This window comes from Medicago sativa, chromosome 3 (assembly GCF_051527215.1).
Source record: "Medicago sativa cultivar Bolivia chromosome 3, Bolivia_mono, whole genome shotgun sequence".
Lineage (NCBI taxonomy): Eukaryota > Viridiplantae > Streptophyta > Magnoliopsida > Fabales > Fabaceae > Medicago > Medicago sativa.
In genome coordinates, this window is record NC_140751.1 from 68122658 (window position 1) to 68146639 (window position 23982).

General features: G+C 37.0%; 1 protein-coding gene, 2 long non-coding RNA genes and 1 pseudogene across 4 annotated transcripts; 3 read left to right on the forward strand and 1 right to left on the reverse strand.

The window, feature by feature from the left end:
- The first annotated feature begins 16 nt into the window (after positions 1 to 16).
- Positions 17 to 15365, forward strand: LOC146939483 (uncharacterized; annotated as a pseudogene).
- A 1843-nt stretch (positions 15366 to 17208) lies between these two features.
- Positions 17209 to 20162, forward strand: LOC146939484 (uncharacterized). The gene is made up of 2 exons (XR_015031667.1): positions 17209 to 18311; positions 18442 to 20162. It is a non-coding gene; the product is annotated as an uncharacterized LOC146939484 (long non-coding RNA).
- Positions 18677 to 21286, reverse strand: LOC146939485 (uncharacterized). 2 transcript variants are annotated; one of them, XR_015031666.1, is made up of 2 exons: positions 19673 to 21286; positions 18677 to 18908 (listed from the first exon to the last, which is right to left on the reverse strand). It is a non-coding gene; the product is annotated as an uncharacterized LOC146939485 (long non-coding RNA). The 2 variants fall into 2 exon arrangements; XR_015031665.1 differs by having other exon boundaries at positions 19021 to 21286.
- A 125-nt stretch (positions 21287 to 21411) lies between these two features.
- Positions 21412 to 22270, forward strand: LOC146939486 (uncharacterized). Its single transcript, XM_085753109.1, has one exon. It carries the CDS (start codon positions 21488 to 21490, stop codon positions 22061 to 22063), a length of 576 nt encoding a protein of 191 aa, XP_085609235.1. The 5' UTR covers positions 21412 to 21487; the 3' UTR covers positions 22064 to 22270.
- Positions 22271 to 23982: the final 1712 nt, after the last annotated feature.

Consider the following 23982-nt stretch of genomic DNA (forward strand, 5'->3'; position numbering starts at 1 on the left):
CCATTTGGGCGAAAAGATGGTTTGGAGCAGCAATCTGGCCATCAAGGGGGGTTAACATCATCATTTTCGACTGAATGCAAATGTAATGTGTATATAAATCTTTCCCTAGTCGATTTTTAGGCGATTCACATTTGATCACGTTGTATGATCTTTGCAGTACTTTTCCGAAATATGTAATCCGGACTGCATTCATGTTGTCCGGATTACGTGTTTCGGACTGTACCAGTGCAGAAACTGTGTTCATTTTCTGACTCTGCTTCACACTGTTTTCAGTCATGGTTGTTCCTGTTGATCCCCCAAATGATGATCTACCTCAGAATGAACCTCCTATTGTGTTGCCGCTTCTTTTACTTCAAGATGCGCATGATTCCAAAAATGCTAAATCCGAGAATCCCCCACCACCACCCCCGAAAGTAGAGGATGCTCCTCCTCCTATTCCTCCAGTTGTTGCTGTTTGTATTGACCAGCGAGAACATTTACCACCAAACACAAGTTTACAACACGCAATGATTTGTTGGAGTGGGTTCGGGAGAAAGCTAGGAAGCTTGGTTTTTCCACTGTTATTGGTAAATCCGATAACGGTGGCAACGGAAGAAACACATTTGTTACTTTGATATGTGAAAGGGGAGGTTCATACACCGAGTACAAGAGAAAAAGTAGGCGTGAGATAGCTGGTTCGGTTAAATGCGAGTGTCCGTTTAGGCTGAGAGGTTACTTGTGTTGGAACAAAATGTGTTTAACAATGAACCTTAAAGGGTTTTGATGATAACAAGGTATTAAAAATTGTAAATTGGACTAGCTAATATTTGTTCAAGTGTACAGGACCATAATTATAAAGTTACATCATCATTGGTTCTGAATGAGCAAATAAAGAGCTATGGAAACAACAAAAATTTGAAGCTTGGACGCTCCTGAAGGCAACTTGCTACTGAAGAGAAAAAGCGCTCCTGAAGTCAAGCTGCTCCTGAAGAAATAGCGCTCCTGAAGTAAGCTGCTCCTGAAGAATAGTGCTTCTGAAGACAAGAGGTCCAGAAGCCACATCATCAGAAGCTGCGTCATCAGAAGCTGCAGAAGTCATATCATCAGAAGCTGCATCATCAGAAGCTGCCTCATCAGAAGCCATTTCACCAGAAGCTGAATATCAACTGGATTTGCAAAGAATCAAGAATTGAAGAATTATCAATGCAAAAGCTGTCTATTGGATTCGAAAACACAAACAAAGGATTAGTGGAGTTTGCAACGGTCATTTCAAAGGTGTTTGAAGGCGTGTGTTTGCAATTTGGACGAAAGCGTTGACATTGTACTTTGTACGAATTGTACAACCACGTTCTCCACTACTCTGTTTTGTGTCCGCGCTACAGGACAAGAAAACAGCTCCAGAATACGGTTTCGCCTGCATAGATGTTCCTTTGGATAAGGAATGGATTTCAAATTTGTTCTTCATAGGACAACAGCCAAATCAGGCAAAAGATTATTGGTGAAAGATCAAGCTTCAACAACGACTCTTTGGTGTGCTGGCAATTTCACAACGTCTCTCTCACACCTCTATATAAAGGAGTGAAGACCTAGAGAATTGGTAATGCAAGAACGCTGAACGAAAGACTCACAAGATTTTCACAAGTACCAAACCCCTGCTGAAATTGTTCTGCATTCACTTAGAATTTCTGTGTCTCAAAGTCATATCTTAGAAATTCTTAAGTCCATTGAGTCTGTATCTGATTTGTATTGTGAGCACCTCTGATTGTATATCAAGTGTTCAACCTTAAACAATTTTCTGTGTAATTTTGTTTAGTTAGGAAGTCTCTTGCAGTTGTGCTTGAGCAGGAAGTCTCTTGATTGTGTTCTTGAGCAGGAAGTCTCTTGCTTGTGTGCTTGAGCATTGGAAGTCTCTTGCTTGTGTGCTTGAGCATTTGTAATCAGATATTACTCATAGTGAAATCTCCTTGGAAGTGCAAGGGGGACTGGACTACTTCCGGATTGTGGAAGGAACCAGTATAATTGCTTTGTGTCGTTCTTCTTCTCTCTCTCTCTGTTTTATTCCGCTGCATTTAGATTCTGATTATCACTTCAGAAGCTGTCTCGCTTAGCTTCTGATCAGTGTTTTCAGTTTTTAGGAGAAACGAAGAATTTTTCTAAAACACAATTCAACCCCCCTTCTTGTGTTTTTCTCACCTTCAATTGGTATCTAGAGCCTTGGTCTGTTGTGTAACACTTAACCGTGCAACAGTCAAAGATCTGAGAAAAACATGTCTACTCCTACTCCTACTGGTCCTGGTGATACTAGCTATAAACATGTCTCACATGATTATAGTGATAGTAAGAAAACCAGTATTGGAAAAGTTCCAAAGTTCAATGGAGATGCTGAAGAGTTCTCTTGGTGGAAGACCAACTTTTACAGTTACATCATGAGCCTAGATGAAGAATTATGGGATATTCTGGAAGATGGTGTTGGTGATTTAGTCCTTGATGAAGAAGGAGCTGCTGTGGATAGAAAGAAACATACTCCAGAACTGAGGAAACTTTACAAGAAGCATCATATTATCAGAGGAGCTCTTGTCACTGCCATACCCAAAGCAGAATACATGAAGATGAGTGACAAATCCACTGCTAAAGCTATGTTTGCTTCTCTCTGTTCAAATTATGAAGGGAGCAAGAAGGTCAAAGAAGCAAAGGCTCTCCTGCTTGTACATCAGTATGAGTTATTCAAAATGAAGGATGATGAAACTATTGAGGAGATGTACTCAAGGTTTCAAACCTTAGTTTCTGGTCTACAGATTCTAAAGAAGAGCTATGTTGCTTCTGATCATGTAAGCAAGATACTCAGAAGCTTACCTGCCAGATGGAGACCAAAAGTGACTGCCATTGAGGAAGCTAAAGATTTAAACACTTTAAGTGTCGAAGATCTTGTTAGTTCTCTCAAAGTTCATGAGTTAAGTCTTAATGAACATGAGTCTACTAAGAAGAGTAAATCAATAGCTCTTCCATCCAAAGGCAAGTCATCAAAAGCTCTCAAAGTGGTTGAATCTGAAGAGGAAGAACAGTCAAGTTCAGACTCTGAACCAGATGCTGCAGAAATGGCCATGCTCTCAAACAGACTTCAATATCTGGCCAAGAAGAACAGAAAGTTTCTCTCCAGAAGGGGTAACTCCAGAAGCTCAAGGAAAGAAGATCAGAAGGGATGCTTCAACTGTAAGAAGCCAGGTCACTTCATTGCTGAATGCCCCGATCTTCAAAGAGAAAAGTCAAAGGACAAGTCAAAGAGGTCTACATTCAAACCAAGCAAATTCAAGAAGCAGATTAAGCAGAGTTTAATGGCAACCTGGGATGATTTGGGTAGTGAATCTGGATCTGATAAAGAGGAAGCTGATGAAGATGCAAAGGTAGTTGTTGGGTTGGTAGCAACAACAACTTCAGAAGCTGGGTCAGATTCAGACTCAGAAGATGAAAACGAGGTATATTCCAAAATTCCCAGAGATGAACTTGTTGAGTCACTTAAAGAACTTCTTACACATTTTGAAGTAAGAACCAATGAGTTGAAGGATTTAAAAGAAAAATATGCTGATTTGGTACAACAGCAAAAATCAACTTTATTGGATCTGAAAGCTTCTGAACAAGGACTTAGGGGCTTTGACTTCATGTGTAAAACATATGAAGATCAGCTCAGGTTCTTATGTCAGAAGCTACAAGAAAAGTGTAATGAAAAACCTTTAAGTAACCATGAAATTGCTCTTGAAGATTTTATTATATCTGGCATTGACAGAAGCAGAGTGGCTTCTATGATTTATAGCATTTACAAGAACAATGGCAGAGGAATTGGTTTTCCAGAAGTGAAACTGGAGAAAACCAATCTAAAGTCTTGTTGTGAATGCATCAAGGAAGGTCTGAAAACATTCTTTGTACCAGAAGGGGCTGAGTTGGAAACTGTTGTTCAATCAGAACCTGAAGCTTCTAGTTCTAAGGCTAAGATTACTTCAAAGCCAAAGAACTCTAAGTCAAAGGCTATGATCAAATCTGATTCCAAAACTTCAAAGGTTAGGATCCTGAAAAGATCAGAACCTATTCCTCAGAGTCTGGTGAAACCAAAATCTGGGGTTCTGAAGTCTAAGTTTCAGAAGAAGACAGTTACTGCTTCTGAAGTACCAAAACCTAAGGTGATGGTTAATCAGAAGCAACCCAACTCACAGCACAAGGTACAAGAAGTGAAGAGTAAAGCCTTAAGTACTAACCTTCCAGGACCCATAGAACAATGGGTACCTAAATCTAAAAATGTCAATGATGCAGGTATGTCTAAGAGCAGTGCCAAAGCAAAGATCATGGTACCTAGACAGTGGTTGCTCAAGACACATGACAGGAAACAAGTCCATGTTCCTCAGCCTAACAATGAAAGAGGGAGGAAATGTGAAATTTGGAGGCAACCAGTCAGGCAAGATCATAGGTACAGGAACTATTGGTAACTCCTCTACCTCAATTAATAATGTATGGTTGGTAGATGGTCTTGAACATAACCTTTTGAGCATTAGTCAATTTTGTGATAATGGTTATGATGTGCTTTTTGAAAAACCCAACTGTACAGTAATCAACAAGGAAGACAAATCCATTGTGTTCAAAGGAAAGAGAGTTGACAATGTCTATAAAATCAATTTTTCTGAACTGGCTGATCAGAAGGTGATGTGCCTACTATCAGTGAATGATAAGAAATGGATGTGGCACAGAAGGTTGGGACATGCTAACTGGAGGTTAATCTCTAAGCTTAGTAAGTTACAACTTGTGAAAGGGCTACCAGACATTGACTATTATTCAGATGCACTCTGTGGTGCATGTCAGAGAGGGAAAATTGTGAAATCATCTTTTAAAACAAAAGATATTGTTTCAACCTCAAGACCTTTAGAATTACTCCATATTGATTTATTTGGACCAGTAAGTACTGCATCCTTATATGGAAGTAGATATGGATTAGTCATTGTTGATGATTACAGCAGATGAACTTGGGTGAAATTCATAAAGAGTAAAGATGTTGCGTGTGATGTATTCAGTAGCTTCTGCACTCAAATTCAATCTGAAAAAGAATCAAAAATTTTGAAAGTCAGAAGTGATCATGGTGGAGAATTTGAAAATGAGCCATTTGAAGCTTTTTGTGAAAAACATGGAATTTTCCATGAATTCTCTTCTCCTAGAACACCACAACAAAATGGGGTTGTAGAGAGAAAGAATAGAACTTTACAAGAAATGGCCAGAACCATGATTCATGAAAACAATTTACCAAAACATTTTTGGGCAGAAGCAGTGAATACAGCATGCTATGTTCAAAACAGGATCTATATTAGACCTATTTTGGAGAAAACAGCATATGAACTCTTTAAAGGAAGAAAACCCAATATCTCTTACTTTCATCAATTTGGATGTACATGTTACATTCTGAACAACAAGCTCTACCTAAAGAAATTTGATGCCAAGGCCCAAAGAGGAATCTTTTTAGGTTACTCTGAAAGGTCAAAGGCATACAGGGTGTATAATTCAGAAACACTCTGTGTTGAAGAATCTATGCACGTTAAATTTGATGACAAAGAGCTTGAAGATAAAACTTCAAAGCAAGGTGAAAGTTTTGCAGAGATACAGGTTCCTGAAGCTACTCCAGAACCTGATCAGATAGCTGAGTCTGAAGATAGTCCAGAAGCTGAACCCACATCAGAAGCACAAGATGAAGCTGCTTCTGATGAAGCACAAGATGACTCACATCAAGAAGATCCTCCCAGAAACACATTCAAACACAAGTCTTCACATCCTGAAGAGCTAATCATTGGAAACAAAGATAGTCCAAGAAGAACAAGATCACATTTCAGACAAGAAGAGTCAATGATTGGACTAATCTCAATGATTGAACCTACAACAGTTGATGAAGCACTTTCAGATGATGGATGGATCCTAGCTATGCAAGAAGAGTTGAATCAATTTCAAAGAAATGATGTGTGGGATCTGGTACCCAAACCTCAGCACAAGAACATTATTGGAACAAAATGGGTATTCAGAAACAAGCTGAATGAGCAAGGTGAAGTAACAAGAAACAAAGCCAGACTTGTTGCACAAGGGTATAGTCAACAAGAAGGCATTGATTACACTGAAACGTTTGCTCCAGTTGCAAGATTGGAAGCAATCAGGTTACTTCTTTCCTATGCAGTTAATCATGGCATAATATTATATCAGATGGATGTCAAGAGTGCATTTCTCAATGGTGTCATAGAAGAAGAAGTGTATGTTAAGCAACCTCCTGGATTTGAGGATATTAAATATCCTGACCATGTTTTTAAGTTGAAGAAATCACTATATGGCTTGAAACAAGCTCCCAGAGCTTGGTATGATAGACTAAGTAATTTCTTAATCAAAAATGATTTTAAGAGAGGACAGGTTGACACTACACTCTTCAGAAGGACCCTTGGGAAAGATACTCTTGTTGTGCAAATATATGTTGATGATATAATATTTGGTTCTACTAATGCATCTCTTTGCAAGGAATTTTCTGAGTTAATGCAGGATGAATTTGAAATGAGCATGATGGGAGAGCTGAAGTTCTTCCTTGGCATTCAAATCAATCAATGCAAAGATGGAGTCTATGTTCATCAATCAAAGTACACAAAGGAGCTTCTGAAGAAGTTCAAACTTGAAGATTGTAAAGTGATGAACACTCCAATGCATCCTACGTGCAACCTGAGCAAAGAAGATGAAGGAACTAAAGTAGATCAGAAGCTGTATAGAGGTATGATTGGTTCTTTGTTATACCTCACTGCATCTAGGCCAGATATTTTATTCAGTGTATGCTTGTGTGCAAGATTCCAATCAGATCCTAGAGAATCTCATATGACTGCTGTCAAGAGAATCTTCAGGTATTTGAAAGGAACAACCAATCTTGGACTCCTTTATAGGAAATCCTTAGATTATAAGCTAATTGGATTCTGTGATGCTGATTATGCTGGTGATAGGATTGAAAGAAAGTCAACCAGTGGCAATTGTCAATTTCTGGGTGATAATCTTATATCCTGGGCTAGCAAAAGACAAACAACTATTGCTATGTCTACAACAGAAGCAGAATACATTTCAGCTGCAAGTTGTTGTACACAACTACTTTGGATGAAACATCAGTTGGAAGATTATCAGATAACTGCTAACAGTATTCCCATTTATTGTGATAATACTGCTGCTATTTGTTTGTCTAAAAATCCAATTTTGCATTCAAGAGCGAAGCACATTGAAATCAAACACCATTTTATCAGAGATTATGTTCAAAAAGGAATTTTAGATATACAATTCATTGATACTGAAAATCAATGGGCTGATATATTTACTAAGCCTTTAACTGTTGAAAGATTTGATTTTATAAAGAAAAATTTGAACATGCACTTTGTATCTGATTAAATGCTTGCTTGCTCCTGAATAGGATTTTAGGTTCTGAAGTTAGTTCAGAAGCAGTAGTCCATCAGAAGCTCTTTATTGAGGTTCTGAGGAAAACTCGCTTCTGATGATGACGTCAGCATCTGAAGTCCAGAAGCTGGATTTATTGCTTCTGAATAGTTGAATTAGTGGAAACGTTGGAAGTTACCTTTTAAAAAGTAACTTTTGGCCCACTAACTTGGTAGTTACTCTGTGAACCTCTTACGTGGCCTGTATGTGTTGGTGTATAACTAAAAGGGCAATGATGATTTAAAAGCTTTGAAAGTACTTTTCACGCGCCCCCAATTTTGTCATTAATGTTATGTTTGTTTGTCTCTTTTGAATTGCAATCGTTTTACTTTTAACACTTTGTCAATTCACACACTACTCACTCACAACAAACACATTTGCTCTCAAACCTCTTGCGAAGTAAGCGCATTCTCTCAACCTTAGAACCCTAAAATCTTCATCTTCTTCAAATCTTCGTAAATCATCAAATGGCATCATCAAGCTCAAAAGTTTCAGAATCTACATCAAACAAGCAAAGCGTATCAGAATCTGGGTCCATCTACAAAAAGAAGACTATGGATATTCCATGGGAATCCTTAATAGTTCAAGTAGAGTCACCGGTGGATTTTGCTTCACTCAAGAAGTATGAAGTAAACATGGAAGGTTTGATAGAAACTCAGATGATGTCTGAGTATTTCAAGATGCTAAATGGGCCAACATATGTGAACTTGGTCAAGGACTTTTGGTTAAAAGCTGAAGTGTACAATGAAAAGCCTGCAAAAGTCGTAAGCAAACAAGCGGGGTCAAAGAAAGGGAAAATGGTCATGGATATGAATCCTACATCATTTGATAGCTTAGAAATAAGGTCTGAAGTGATGGGCATTCCTATAACCATCACTGAGGACGTTATAGCTAAAGCTTGTAGGATGCATGCAGAGGGAAGATTCCAAGAAATAGTCAGGAAGGAAGATGTCCTGCTAAAAGGTTACTACAACTCTCTTCTGGGTGGGAAGAAAGATGCCAAGCCTTCAGAGATGGAGATTCACAACAGAATGTTGGTGAAATTCAGTAATGATTGCTTCTTTCAAAGAGCAGGAGGGTCTGACCAACCCAACAACCAACAGAAGCTAGCAATTTATTTCATGACCAATCTTGAAAAGATAAACTTCCCCAGATATGTAATGGATCATCTCTGCTGGGCCATAAACGAAAGCACTACAAGAGGAAGAAAACAAGTACCCTATGGAAGATTGCTTTCTGAAATCTTTCATCAAGGAAGGGTGCTGGAGTTCTTAAAAAGGACAAGGAGTGCTTCTGATAAATGTTTCGAAGTCTCTACTGCTGAAAGGACTATCAGTAGCAGGAGCTTATGCTCTATGAAGTTCATCAAAGAAGCCCCTAAAGATGAAAAGTGGTTAGAGATGACAACTGCTGAAACTGAGATAATCAGGGACTTTCCTCCCATCTTTAAGGAAAGTGACTCTGATTTCCTAGTTCAATCAGTAGCTGAGTACGTCTTGGAGGAAGATGCAAGGTCTCAGGAGGAAGCTGCTCTTGCTAAAGGGAAAGGCAAGAAGGCCAAGGCAGTTGCTGTGTCAGAAGCTGCTGTTTCTGAGGCACCTGAAGGGAAAAGGGCCAGAACTAGTTCTGAATCAGAAGCTGCTCCTACTAAAGGAAAGAAGGCCAGAACTAGTACTGAGTCAGAAGCTGCTAAACCTGTTTTTATCAAGGAAAAAGGAAAGATGCAGAAGGTTGGTGCTGCTTCTATTCCACAGAAGAGGAGAAAAGGTAAGGCAGACTTGGTAATCACTCAAGAGCAGCTGGATGAAGCTCTTGAAGAAATAGAGAAAGAGGAGGCTGATCCCAAGCTGAAGAAGAAGAAGGCTCCCCTTCAACTTGTGAGTCCTATAGTTGAGATGACTCGAATAAGGAAAAGGATGGCAGATGAACGTGCTGCTGATCTTATATCAGAAAGAAAGGATCAAAAAGCTCAATACATTCATCAAAGAGATGAAAAGCTCAATGCTTTGGGATTGGAGGACTGTGATAGGTTCTACAAAGATAAACTGGCTGAAGTAAGAGCCATTGCTGGTAAACCTACTGAAGACAATGAGGAAGACGATATGATGCTCGTCTTTGAAAATGCTCCAGAAGAGGGAACTTCAGAAGCAGTTTCTCAATCTGCTGATCCACAGAAGATCACTTCTGAAGCTGACCCTGCAGATCAGGTAATCCAGATTCCAGTCACCTCTATCCCCTCTTCACCCTCTTCACCATCAGCACCTGAACAAATAGAAGACACTTCTGTCTTAGACAATCTTGCTCTCCACTACTCAGGTGAATTACCCATAGACAAAACTTCAGAAAAGGCCTCTGAAGCAACTCCAGAAGCAGCTGCTTCTGAAAATGTTGTTTCAGAAAACCCCCATCAACAAACACCTGAACCACAAAAACCCACAACACCCCCACAATCACCAATAGCCATCATTGACCACCAACTCAACAATCAAACAACAACTTCACTACAACAACCACCAACTGAAACTGAATTTCAACCTTTACCTGAACACTCTCCAGAACCAACTCCCATGGATGTTGACATCTCTCAAGTCAATGTTCAAGACTCAACCTCCACCACACACATTGATTCTGACCAGCCTTCGTCTTCAAACACACAAACACACCTTACCTTTCCAATTCCTAACCCCATTCAAGATTTAGAAATCAGTGATTCTGATCTTGAAACCCTTGATCATCCACCCACAAACATCCTGGAATCTGGATATATTAATTCTGAGCTTCTCACAATCTTGAGTCAGATGCATAATCTGGTGGATCAAAGAAGGACAATTGATCTCACAGGTGCATATGAAGACTCCTGGGCATCTCTTCAAAACCGGGCAGCTGGGGTTATTGAAGAAATCAAGGCCAAATGCATCAGAGTTAAGCAAGCTTCAGTCAGAAGGCTAATGGAGCAAGTGAATCAGAGTCTTAGAGTAAGAAGTTCTACACTGCTCCTGGCAAACCAGCCTTTCTTCTTTGAAACGGATTACTTGACCAGAGAAGCAAGGCTGTGTAAGCTTCTGAAGAAACAGATGGCACAGCAGCAGCAAGAAGCTAGAGAAAGGGAACAAACTCTTCTTCAGAGGCAACAACAACTTGAAGAACTGTTGAAGAAGAAGATTGAAGAAATGGAAGAGATGAAGAAACAACAACAAACCAACCCTTAGTTGCACACCCTTGTGTTTTTCTTTGTTTGTTGTCTGTTTTAAAATTTCTTAGTCCTTGCTTCTGAAACCATCTTGTCTTATTTCTCTTGCTTCTGAATGCTTACTGATTCTGACTGTTTAGCTGCTTCTGACAATTGATATACATGTTCATATATTTTGCTCTGACTTATTTAGTTCACTTTCTTTTATACTCTCTCCTGTTTGAGTTTTTCTCATATCTTTTTGTCTTTTATGCTTAAATTTATTTTAATTTTTTTTTGATAATGACAAAAGGGGGAGTATATGTGACAAGTATTTAAAGGCTCTGAGCCCCATTAATGGCATTTGAAATTTTTGAAAACCTTCTATCATTTTTTTACCTTATTGGTATAAGCTATGAACGAACGAAGGAGTATCAAAATTCAAGTAAAATTAATTGAACCATTCTTCTTATCTATAAGTTAATTCTTTCAATGATTCAATTTTGTTTTTAAGCTCTGATAATATTATTGCGCGAAAAATGAATTTAATTAACCTGGATAGAACTTAGGGGGAGCTTACAAACCTCACCTTAAAGACTATCAGACTCAGGGGGAGTTTGAGCTTACAAACCTCAGATTCTGAGCTTACAAACCTCAGAACCCCAAAGTCAACTTGTTAATTAGATTAACAACAATTGATCAATTTTAAATACTTTTGTTTGTCATCATCAAAAAGGGGGAGATTGTTGGAACAAAATGTGTTTAACAATGAACCTTAAAGGGTTTTGATGATAACAAGGTATTAAAAATTGTAAATTGGACTAGCTAATATTTGTTCAAGTGTACAGGACCATAATTATAAAGTTACATCATCATTGGTTCTGAATGAGCAAATAAAGAGCTATGGAAACAACAAAAATTTGAAGCTTGGACGCTCCTGAAGGCAACTTGCTACTGAAGAGAAAAAGCGCTCCTGAAGTCAAGCTGCTCCTGAAGAAATAGCGCTCCTGAAGTAAGCTGCTCCTGAAGAATAGTGCTTCTGAAGACAAGAGGTCCAGAAGCCACATCATCAGAAGCTGCGTCATCAGAAGCTGCAGAAGTCATATCATCAGAAGCTGCATCATCAGAAGCTGCCTCATCAGAAGCCATTTCACCAGAAGCTGAATATCAACTGGATTTGCAAAGAATCAAGAATTGAAGAATTATCAATGCAAAAGCTGTCTATTGGATTCGAAAACACAAACAAAGGATTAGTGGAGTTTGCAACGGTCATTTCAAAGGTGTTTGAAGGCGTGTGTTTGCAATTTGGACGAAAGCGTTGACATTGTACTTTGTACGAATTGTACAACCACGTTCTCCACTACTCTGTTTTGTGTCCGCGCTACAGGACAAGAAAACAGCTCCAGAATACGGTTTCGCCTGCATAGATGTTCCTTTGGATAAGGAATGGATTTCAAATTTGTTCTTCATAGGACAACAGCCAAATCAGGCAAAAGATTATTGGTGAAAGATCAAGCTTCAACAACGACTCTTTGGTGTGCTGGCAATTTCACAACGTCTCTCTCACACCTCTATATAAAGGAGTGAAGACCTAGAGAATTGGTAATGCAAGAACGCTGAACGAAAGACTCACAAGATTTTCACAAGTACCAAACCCCTGCTGAAATTGTTCTGCATTCACTTAGAATTTCTGTGTCTCAAAGTCATATCTTAGAAATTCTTAAGTCCATTGAGTCTGTATCTGATTTGTATTGTGAGCAACTCTGATTGTATATCAAGTGTTCAACCTTAAACAATTTTCTGTGTAATTTTGTTTAGTTAGGAAGTCTCTTGCAGTTGTGCTTGAGCAGGAAGTCTCTTGATTGTGTTCTTGAGCAGGAAGTCTCTTGCTTGTGTGCTTGAGCATTGGAAGTCTCTTGCTTGTGTGCTTGAGCATTTGTAATCAGATATTACTCATAGTGAAATCTCCTTGGAAGTGCAAGGGGGACTAGACTACTTCCGGATTGTGGAAGGAACCAGTATAATTGCTTTGTGTCGTTCTTCTTCTCTCTCTCTGTTTTATTCCGCTGCATTTAGATTCTGATTATCACTTCAGAAGCTGTCTCGCTTAGCTTCTGATCAGTGTTTTCAGTTTTTAGGAGAAACGAAGAATTTTTCTAAAACACAATTCAACCCCCCTTCTTGTGTTTTTCTCACCTTCAACTTGTTGACTGGTGGTGAGTGGAGCCTCAAAGTTGGTGATGGTAAACACAACCATAGCATGACAGATGTGTTGAAAGGGCATAAAACCGACGGTCGTCTAAACCCAAATGAACGTGTTCACCTTGAAGAGATGGTGGAATCAAATGTTCCTCCGAGGCAAATGCTTACCAACTTAAAGAAGAGGAATTGTACCATTTCAACTACCATCAAACACGTTAATTATATGATGTCTGAGAGGCAAGACAATGTTTATTAGGCTCTTGAGAGGTGTCGTGAGATGTTGTACTCCAAAGATCTCTATCCCAAAGTAGTTGTCACTGATCTGGACAATGCTTTGATAAATGTTGTGGAAAAGGTTTTCCCTAAAGCTACTACTTTGTTGTGCTCATATCACATTGGACAAAATGTGAGAGCAAAGTGTAAAGTGGATTGCAAAGTGACATGTCTCAAAGGCAAGAATGGGCAAGCGATTAAGCCTGGTTCGGTAGTGAAGACTGTGATGGCTGCATGGATGGATAGTGTGGACTCCGACACGGAGGAAACATATATTGATAATTGGACCCGGTTCAAAGTTGTATGCGCAAAATTTCCCAAGTTTTTGGATTACGTTGAAAAGACAATTTTGGATCCGGTTAAGGAGAAGTTTGTGAGGTTTTGGGTTGACAAAAACCTTCATATGGGAAATACTACAACAAACATAGCTGAATCTGCACACGCTCGGTTGAAAAAATATATGAGTAGTAGTATGAGTGATTTGAGCACAAACTGGAAATCCGTTCATGACATGCTAGAGTTGCAACATACCGCAATACATGCTTCGTTTCAGACGAGCATTATCATGCTTGAACATCGGTTCAAAGACAAGGTGTTGTGGTCTAGGTTGATCCGGAACATTTCAAGGGAAGCTTTGCATCATCTCGTAGTGGAGTACAATAAAGCACTTGAAATTGGTACGGATAAATCAAGATGTGGTTGTTTGAGTTTGATCACATACGGATTACCGTGTGCATGTATGCTAGCTTTGAAGATCAAGAACGGCACCGCCATTCGTTTGGAAGAAATTCACACCCACTGGAAGAGGTTGGGGTTCGAGTACGAGGGTGACCCGAAGCTTCAAAAAGAAGACATTTCTCTATTGCCAGAATGGATATTCTCCAGGTATTTTTTTTCAAAACTGTGTTAGTTTATGTTCTGCCCAGGATTTCTGTTTCTGTATTCTGTTATGGTGAAATCCGAATTATATAATCTGGATATAATCGATGGATTCCGGATTATGTAATCCGAAAATGTATCATTTACGCCCCATGCAAGTGCATTTAAGGCTCATGCATAGGGTGTATCGTGAAGTTCCGGATTTTACAATCCGGATTACCTTATGTTTTTTGGATTATATAATCCGGAAGGCATCAGTAATAGTCACAGAATGCATGTTTCTGACTGTTTTCCATCAACAACAATAATGACAGTTTTTTACACATTGTAGGCCCGGTTCAAAGACGCCGATTACAACATGAAGGTGCATTTGAAAGAACAATTCCGACAATTTGTTTTACCGGAAACCACCTCTATGCGTCCACCGCCAAATAAGGTCACCACCAAAGGAGCTCCAAAGAAAGATAAGCAAAGCATTCGATCGACAAGGCGGTCCCCTTCCCTATGGGAGATTGTTGACTCCCAAGAGCAAGAAACACAGGGTTCACAGACACGGTCAACAGGGACGAGTAGAAAGAGTGCACGGAAAAGTAACATGTCTCCTACTCCTCCTAAGCCAATCCCAAAAAATCCAAAGAAGACATCACTCGTTGAAGTCCGCATACCACACAAAGACCAAATCCCAATTTGGATGCATGGCTTTATTGAAAAGGTTACGGATGTACCCGGTGATGGCCATTGTGGGTTCCGAGCAGTTGCGGTTCTACGTAACTTGACTGTTGATGATCACGTATTAGTCTGGTACAACCTTTACAAAGAGCTTATCGGTGTAGAAAATGCCCGCTATCGGAGGATGATTAATGATGATAGGCAGTATAACGAGGTCTCAGACGCTCTATCCTACTCCGGTATTGGCAATGCACCACGAGATAAATGGATGACAATGTCGGATATGGGGTTCCTCATCGCACAGAAATTCAGCCAAACGGTTGTTGTGTTGTCCATTGGGAAATCAGAAACCTTTTTCCCTCTATGTGGTCCACCGCCGCCTCCAACTATCGATCCGTTGATATGTCTGGCATATGTGAATGACAACCATTTTATGGCCTTGAAATTGAAGGATGGTTGTCTGATTCCTCCCACTTCCGCTCTATGGAGACAATACCATCGAGAGGATGCAGACACATGGCCTGATAGATATGTCAGCCGGATGGCAGATTATAATGAGCTAAGTCAGGCGGCGGGTGTTGAGGTCATAGAAGATGATGAAGAGTTGTACGTTGTTGAAAATCTTGATCCCGATGAGAGGGTTGGTGCTGGTCCTGCTCCAGGTGTGAAGGTTGTGAAGGTTGAAGTGGATGATAGTCTCATTGATCTTTCGGCGCCATAGATTAGATATATATCATTAGTTTAGTTGAAATGTATATCATTAGGTGAAATGTGTAATGATATAAATTCAACTTTTTTTGGTATAATGATATATATATATATATATATATATAATCATTTTTTGATATAATATTTAAGTTAATTGTCTTTTATACAAACATATATAATGATTTATTGAAGAAAAAAATGATAAAAACCACAATGACATGCAAATCTGTTTCAGTTCTGTGCACTGCTTCATTCCGGATTATATAATCCGGAACTCCCCGAGGGCAAATTTGGAAAAAAAAATAGGGTGCGCTAGGAAAGACATAGGGTGGGAAAAGTAATACTCTAACATTAATATGAATGTGTGTTTTCTTCACAAAAAAAAATATGAATGTGTGTAACTATCAAAGGAGGATCAAATTAAGATCCGTCCAAATTATATTGCTCTTCTCAATTCACCAATGGCAATTGAATTTACCCCATACCACTGACCCTGAAAAAACGAAAAGAAAGAGTAGTTTCTTCTTTAAAAAAATTAAATCAAAGAAAAAATAAAGATTTCTGAAATTTCACCATTAAACATCAAATTTTTTAGTTTAGGGTTCATAATTTAGGGGGGTGTATTGGATTAGGATTTTAAAGGACAATTTTTGCTTAAAAAAGTCTCAAAGATTTTAAAAGATTTTATAGGATTTTAATGACTTTCATGATTTTTAAAGACAATCAGGATTTTCAATTTGGATTTTGATGGATTTAAATCATAAGATTTTAAAGGATTTTAAAGGATTTTATGGATTTACAAGATTTCAAAAGATTTTATGAATTTTAAGGACTCATTGAAAAGAAATGATTAAAACACACTCTCTATCATCCTCTATCATAATATTTTCAATACATACTCTTATTTTTTTATGAGAGATAGAGAGAGGGGGGAAGAGAGGAGGGAGAGAAGGGAGAAAAGAAAGGAGAATGATTAAAACACACTCTCTATCATAATATTTTCAATACATACTCTTAATTTTTATTTTATTTTTATGAGAGACAGAGAGAGGGGGGAAGAGAGGAGGGAGAGAAGGGAGAAAAGAAAAAGGAGAGAGATAGGGGGAGAAGAGAGAGAGACGAATAGAGAAGGGAGAGAGAGAGAAGGGAGAAAAGAGAGGAGAGAGAGAAGGGAGAAGAGAGAGAGAGAGAAGGGAGAAGAGAGAAGGAAGAAGAGATAAGAAAGAGATAGTAAACTTTTAAATAAAAACAATCCCAAGCAATCTTATGTCTTCATGAAAGACTTTTTCTTGTTAAAATTTCACTAGAAAATCCTGCAAAATCTATCAAAATCTAATTTATTAAACAATCCTTTGAAATTTGAATGATTTTGAATACCATGAGACTTTTTTTAAGTGATGAAAAGTCTTGATTGAATACATCAAGACTTTTTTAAAATGACAAAGAATCTTGATTGAATACCATAAGACTTTTTTTAAATTGCAAAGAGTCTTGATTGAATACCACAAGACTTTTTCATAATTAAAAACTCTTTTAAAATCCCTTAGAATCCTAATCAAATACATCCCCTTTAATCTCATATTCTATGGTTTGAGTGCATGATCATCGGAGGTAAAGAGAGTATCTCATTTTGATAGAAGAATTAGAGTATAACATAAGTGAAAGTCATTTGAGGATAATATTGAATGTGAAAAGTTAGACATATTTTCCCTTTTAATTTGAATAAATCTGAACCATCTATTTAATCTATTGATATTTTTTCGTCGTCCACCGATAATGGATCTAATTGGACCTCACCCTAGAATCCACCATATTTTTGACAAAGAAAAATTGCTTTTTTTTCTTTAAAGAAACTAGTAATATACCCGTGCATCCGCACGGGTACAGGTTCGTCGTGGGCGAATTTGTGTAGTTTATACTTGACAATAAATATTTGTAAACAGTTGAAATGTATACAAATTAAACAAATTATTATTATTATTTCTTTTTTCAAAAAAATATATTATTATTTCTGTAATGTAGTATATAATTACTTTATGTTTTTTTTATCAATAAGAACATGTCTAATGTATAGTGACGATTTGACCAGTGTACAAAAATTATTTTAAAATTAATTATTAAAATTTATATCAATGACAACATGACCCGTGAATTACAAATACTTTAAGTTTTTTGTCAATGAGAACATCTCTCGTGTATAGTGACGACTCGTCCCGTATATAATTATTATTTTAAAATTTTTATTTTTTGAGTATAAAATAAACATTGAAAAAAAAATGTGACAAAATATAGACTTACCTTACACCTGCCATTGTAATTGTTAGACTTACCTTACACTTGCCATTTTTAAGATTATGAGTCAAAGCTACCAACAATAATTAATTAGACTTACCTTACAAAAAATAATTCAGAATTTTTGGACGTGATGTTGAATCAATTATTTTGTTATTTTGAATAAAAAAAAAAATACAATTCTTTTGTTATAAAAAAAAAAAAAAAAAACTTACCTTACACCTGCCATAATTAATTTCACAGATACTCATTTGATAATTTCTTTCTCTCTCCTCAACAAAATAATTTTGAGAAGCTCTCCTCCCCAACCAAAAGTTAGCCGCCGTAACAACATTGTTCATGTTCACAGCTTCCTTAGTCCATTCTGGCCGACTATGCACAAGTAACCCTCACAATCTTCATCTATTTTTTCTCATCTATCATTCTATTAAATTTATTTCCAGATCAAAAAATTTGTAAACATCTCAATCACCACTTTCCCGGCTAGATCTCAACCAACATAGACAATGTTTTGAAAAACCATCACCATTAAAAGAGTCTCCGTCATGTCCTCTACAGAACCAAACAAAGAAAATCATGAATCGAAATACCTTCGCCGGCGACCACCGCGACGGAATCTGAAGCCACCAGTGTTATGGTCTACAAATGGGTTGATGTATTAATCAAGGTCAAATTCTTTACATCTTATGTTACTTTTCACCTCTCTTACTTTCCCTTCTTCCATATCATTCACTTCATTTTTCTTCATCATTCTGCCTATTTCTTTTATTTCTGATCAGAAGTTTAATTTTATGCAGAGAAGGCAATTTCGAATTTCGGTTTAATATTAACAGCTGAGCATTTATTCTGGGTTTTCTGGTAAAAGAAAGTTATGATATTTCATTTATTTGTTATGGACTTTTTATTTGAACTTTATAAATAAATGCTTAAGCAGTCTGCGATTTAAGCAGTCTGCGATTTACCGTAGATCTTTTTATTTGTTATGGACTTTTTCTTACGTTCAAGGTAAGTAAAGAGATACACATGTAATCATATTTAAGCAGCACTTGCTGATCAAAAGCTTTTCATCTATGTTGAAATAATTAATATTACAACAGCTAAAGATACACATAAAACCTTGGCATCAACGATAACCATCTCCAAGTGCTCCCTCCCATCCTTAACAACAACCCATTTGTCTTTCACCCTCACAGTCAGCTTCCAGAAATCCTTCTTTGGGTTAATATCACCGATAAATTGAACTGGTCTTGCCATTGGGATTGCTCTGAGAACAAATAAGAAAAAAAAGTGTTATAAAAATCTTGTAGGATAGATAATACATAAGAAGCCAATAAAAATTATGTAGCAAAGTGTAAGGACTTAAAAGAAGGTTTTACATTATCTAAGTAAATTGTAAATGCAGATCTAGAAACAAAATTAGGATGGCCTAAAGAGCTCAATGGATGAGAGAAGTGGTTAGAAAAGGTAACTTAAATCCTTTTAGCTATTGTACGAAGGGTATGGGCAATGCAATGGTATGTGTAAATGCAAAAGCAATAAGTTATATGGTGTACAATGTGGGTATGGTACTATTTTAAGAGGGATAGTGTCAGAGAGAATGTTGGTAGTATTTGACCAATTAAAGTAAGATAAAAATTGTTATGGCATAAAAGATTTATAATGTTATAGGGGTTAATAATAATATTTAAATATTAGTGATGGTGATAACAATAATTTTGCCCATGTAGATGAGTGTGAATATACTAATATTAATATTTTAGTTATAGTGATGTCCATAACACTGTTATTGCGCATGCTGAACCTGTTTCCCATGAAGAATTGTTTATTGTTGGCACATAGCACAATTGTTAAGCATCTTTTTGTGCCATTATTTTAGTCTGTTAAGCAAACAATTAGTTAACACTACTCTCAGACGTGGAGACTCCACACCCACATATTTATTTATTTATTATTATTTTTTATGCCTTCAACTCACACCACATCTACAAACATTTCATTTTATTTTTCTCTCTCTTTTTCTTCACTTACCAGAGAAAGCTCTCTCTTCCCTTAAACAAACTCTAGCCGCCGCTCCTTCTCCTTCTATTTTCGGTGGCCGCGCGTCCACCAACATATGACTTTGGATGTCCATTACAACACTACCAATCTAATGATATCATCATTTACTTTCTTCTTCTGATTATTTTTTCGAAATCCTCATGGTTGACACCGTAGATCTGATACTTTGGTCTCATTCATTTTCTTTAGCAGCAGATCTGATACTTCATCATGTAAGCCCTCTTTTTGATCTTTTTCATCCCACCAAATCGCAGACTTCTTTCAAACATGCAACAACAACAACAACTTCAAATCAGAGTTTACATCTCTTGCTATCATACATGCAGCAAAACCAACAACAACAATCAAAAGATGAAGTTAGATGTGATTTTGTTGTATTTTCAACAGATGTAAGCATATTTTTTGTTGATTAGTGAAACTGTTTTTTCTTTTATAGATATCAATGGTAGCCTTTTAGTAATCCTTCTATGTGAACTTTGATTAGTAAAAGTTCCTTTTTTTGCATAATCATATAAAAAGAAACTATTTTGTTAATTAAAATTTATAACTTTTATTGTTAGCAACATAAACTTCGAACAGGTTATTGTTTGCATAATCATAATTTATTTTAGCAACATAAGGTTCGAACAGGTTATTGATAAAAAAATTGTTAGTAAATAAAAAATGTTAGTGAATAAAAACTTTTAGTAAATAAAAAAATGTTAGTAAATTAAAAAATGTTAGTAAATAAAAAATGTTAGTGGTACCTTGATGAGCTAATTTGTGAATGTTAGTAAATAAAAAATGTTAGTGAATAAAAACTTTTAGTAAATAAAAAAATGTTAGTAAATAAAAAATGTTAGTGGTACCTTGATGCCATAATTTGTGAATGATCTTTGTTGATCATTGGAAATTGATTTTTCCTGCAAAGAAATTGGTAACATAGTTTTTTTGCTGTTGTGGTATTCTCATTTTTACTTCTCAATGGTAATTGTTTTCTTTTTCTTTGCTGTTAGTAACAGAGAAAGAAACATTATTTGATTCTGTTGTATTTGCAATTATCAAGTATATATTATTTGTAAGTAGACATAGTAGAATAGAAGAACATAAATATATTTTGTATACCTTGAAGACAATTTGTTATTTTGATAATGTTACTGAATTTGCTCGCTATTTGTAAGCTGCTCACTATTTCCAGCATTTGCTCACCATTGAGAAAGAGACAGAGAAAATGAGAAGGAGAGATGAGAGGAATGAAGTGTTTTTTTGTAGAAAGAATGTAAGAGAGGGAATATAAAGTGAATGAATAAAATTTGAAATTTGAAATTTGAAAGTGAATGAATAAAATTTGAAATTTGAAATTTGAAATTTTGATAAAAGTGGGAAAGTTGAGTTTAGTTGCAAAATATCAAGTCTACCCTTGTGTTGATGACGTGGCAGAAGCTAAGAAGAAGGGATTAGGGCATAAGTGGGTTTTCCACATTATCTTGCAGCAAATTACCAGATTTACCCCAAAATTTGATACTTTGGCATTAAAAAGGGACAAGGGCATGGAAGGGTTTTCCACAACATATGATTTTCTTATATTAAGGGGGATTGCTTTTTTTGAAGTGTAAATCCTTTGATTCGTGCCATTGACGTAGGCTAGATTTTTGGAAAACCACGTCAGATTTTGTCTTCTTCCGTTACTTTTCCAATATTTTTCCCTTTTCTTTCTCTCTTTTTCTTTCACACCACAAATTCAAACGATTAGAAAAAAAAAAAAAAATCTCTTCAAATTTCAATCTCTCTCTTTCTCTCTCCGCCATGGCTTCTCTCCTCCTCCGTCTCCCAATCGCCGCCGTCGCTCTCATCCTCCTCGCTCTCTCCACCACCACCGTCACCGCTCGTCCTTGCCGCACCTTCATCATCTCCTCCTACTCTATCCGCAACCCATCCTCCAACACCTTCGCCACCATCACCGAGATCCGATCCATCTCCCCTCTCTTCATCAACGACAACACCAAACCCTACGAAATCCTCCTCGATCGTCCCGTTCAACACCAAACCCATTCCCAAAGCGCGTCCCATCCACGCGGCCCCTTAGGGTTAGGGTTTTCCACCGACGCTTACGATTTCTCTTCCCTCCGTGATCGTACCAAGGATATCCTCAGCGTCGCGCTCGCCTTACTCTTCGGCGTTGGTTGCGGTGCTCTTACCGCCGCCACCATGTACCTTGTCTGGTCCGTCTTCACCGCTCGTCATGAACTCCGCGCCGCTGCTTACGGTGATTTCTCCGATGATGAGATTGAAAGCCCCAAGAAAATGGGTGGTTATGTCAAGATTCCAGCGACTGAGACGGCTGCTCCTTCTCCTGCAGCACCGGTGAAGGATTCGGTATGAGAATTTTAAGAATCGGATTTTAAGTGGTTTATGTGGATTGTTAATAATCATAGTTGAATTTGAATGTAAAAGAAACACCGAAAGGTGCAGACTCTTGCGCTGTATCAGTAATTGTTTTTCTATTACATGTTTAATTTGGAACTTGATCATGTACTTTGCAATATTTTAGGTTTATTATTATGATGATGAAAACCCTAGTGTTGATTATGTTGGTTTTCTGTGTTGATTTGTTTCAATGTGGAAGCCTTACTTACGTTATGTTAAACTTGATGATGCAAATGGAAGCAATCGTGATATATATTTATATGGTACAATGGGAGTATTTTGCTATGGCTTGATTTCATCACCGTATTATATATATGCAGCTTTAGGTTCCCATGATTATTTTAGTATACAAATGCCAATAATGGGTTTAAAGCACAAATTCTATCAAGTTTGGTTTCGATTCGAGAGTTTGGGTCTGTTTGGATTGACATATTTGAGTTTATATACTAGCATAAGTTGTGTGACACTGTTTAGGAGAACTTGTGAAAACACTTTTTTAACAATTTTCATAACCTTTTTCAGCTTATTTTCATATGTTCTCCGATATAGCTTATAAAAACAACTTATAGCATAAACATTTTGCTTTTAAAATAGTTTATATAAGCTTATACAAAAGTGTTTATCATGATAAGCATTTGTGCTATAAGCTGTAAATAAGTTTTTTTTTTTTTTTTTTTAGAGGAGCTGTAAATAAGTTGTTTATCCAAATTGGGCCTTAGTGTTACTTATCATGGGTAAGGGATGTTCATAAGTCATGACCCTGCCCAACCAGTTAACCTAACTCGGTTCTAGAGTTGAATTTTACCTTGTTTAACAATAAAAATAGGGTTGGAGCATGGTTTATTTTATGATTCAGTTATCAGGTTAATGACAGATTTGGGATAATGTGGGTTATCTGTCCTGTCGCTTTTGCACACAACCCAGTACCTGGATGTCCAGTTTCGTTTCATTTTTAGTTAAGGCTCTCGCCTCACCTCCATTTTACATACTAGAGAGGATCCAAAGTGGTTTTGCATGTATTGAACTTTCTGTTTTTGAATTACTCTCATCCTTTTATTCATTTTGAAACATATTACACACTCAAAATGATATTTTATTTTTCTTTAAAAAGCAACGTCCAAAAACTACCGATGGACTCGAAAGATACTTGTGTAAATAGAAACCTTAATGTATACGAAACATTAGTTTATATTTGGTTTCAGGTTGCCGCCATTCTACCAACCTATTCTTTATTATATTCTACTCAATCAAAATTGAAGGACTGTGTGAAGGGCACACAGTCCATACCAGTAACACCCGTAATTATAGGCTAAAATGGTTTAGTTCTAATTGTTCTTTATTAAGGTTCTTTGATATATTTTTGTTATAGAAGAAAGGTGAAGTTCTTGTTCCTTCTCAGTTTTTTTTTTCACTCCTTACTTTTCTTCGCATAATAAATTTAAGTCCTCTTTACTGTCAATCCAGAGAAGTCCCAACATTTAAGTGAATGTTGTCGATTGCACGTAGAAGCTGAACTTGAAAATTAACCCTCTCTGATAGGGCAAAATCTATTCTAGTATGTGAATCTTGTTACCTTAGTATATAAGTAATATGCTTCTAATGTCCTCTTGAATGATGTGGGAAGTTGCTGAAGCCTTAGGCTTGAGAAACATTTGTAGATGTTATTTCTGGGTTTTCCGCCAGGTTATGAATTAACAGCAAGAATATGAACTTTGTTGTGAGGTCTAAACTCTAATGACAGGTAATTTAATAAAATTGTTCCTATACATTCTCCGGTTGTGCCAGCCTTGTAGTCATTTAATAAAATAAGATACGTGTAGACTGTAGTGGCTTAATATTAACATATGCCCTATGGATTTGTTGTATCTTATGTG

What these genes read in the sequence shown, in the direction of transcription:
- LOC146939486 (XM_085753109.1), top strand. Translation starts at nt 21,488, where the DNA reads ATGGCTTCTCTCCTCCTCCGTCTCCCAATCGCCGCCGTCGCTCTCATC.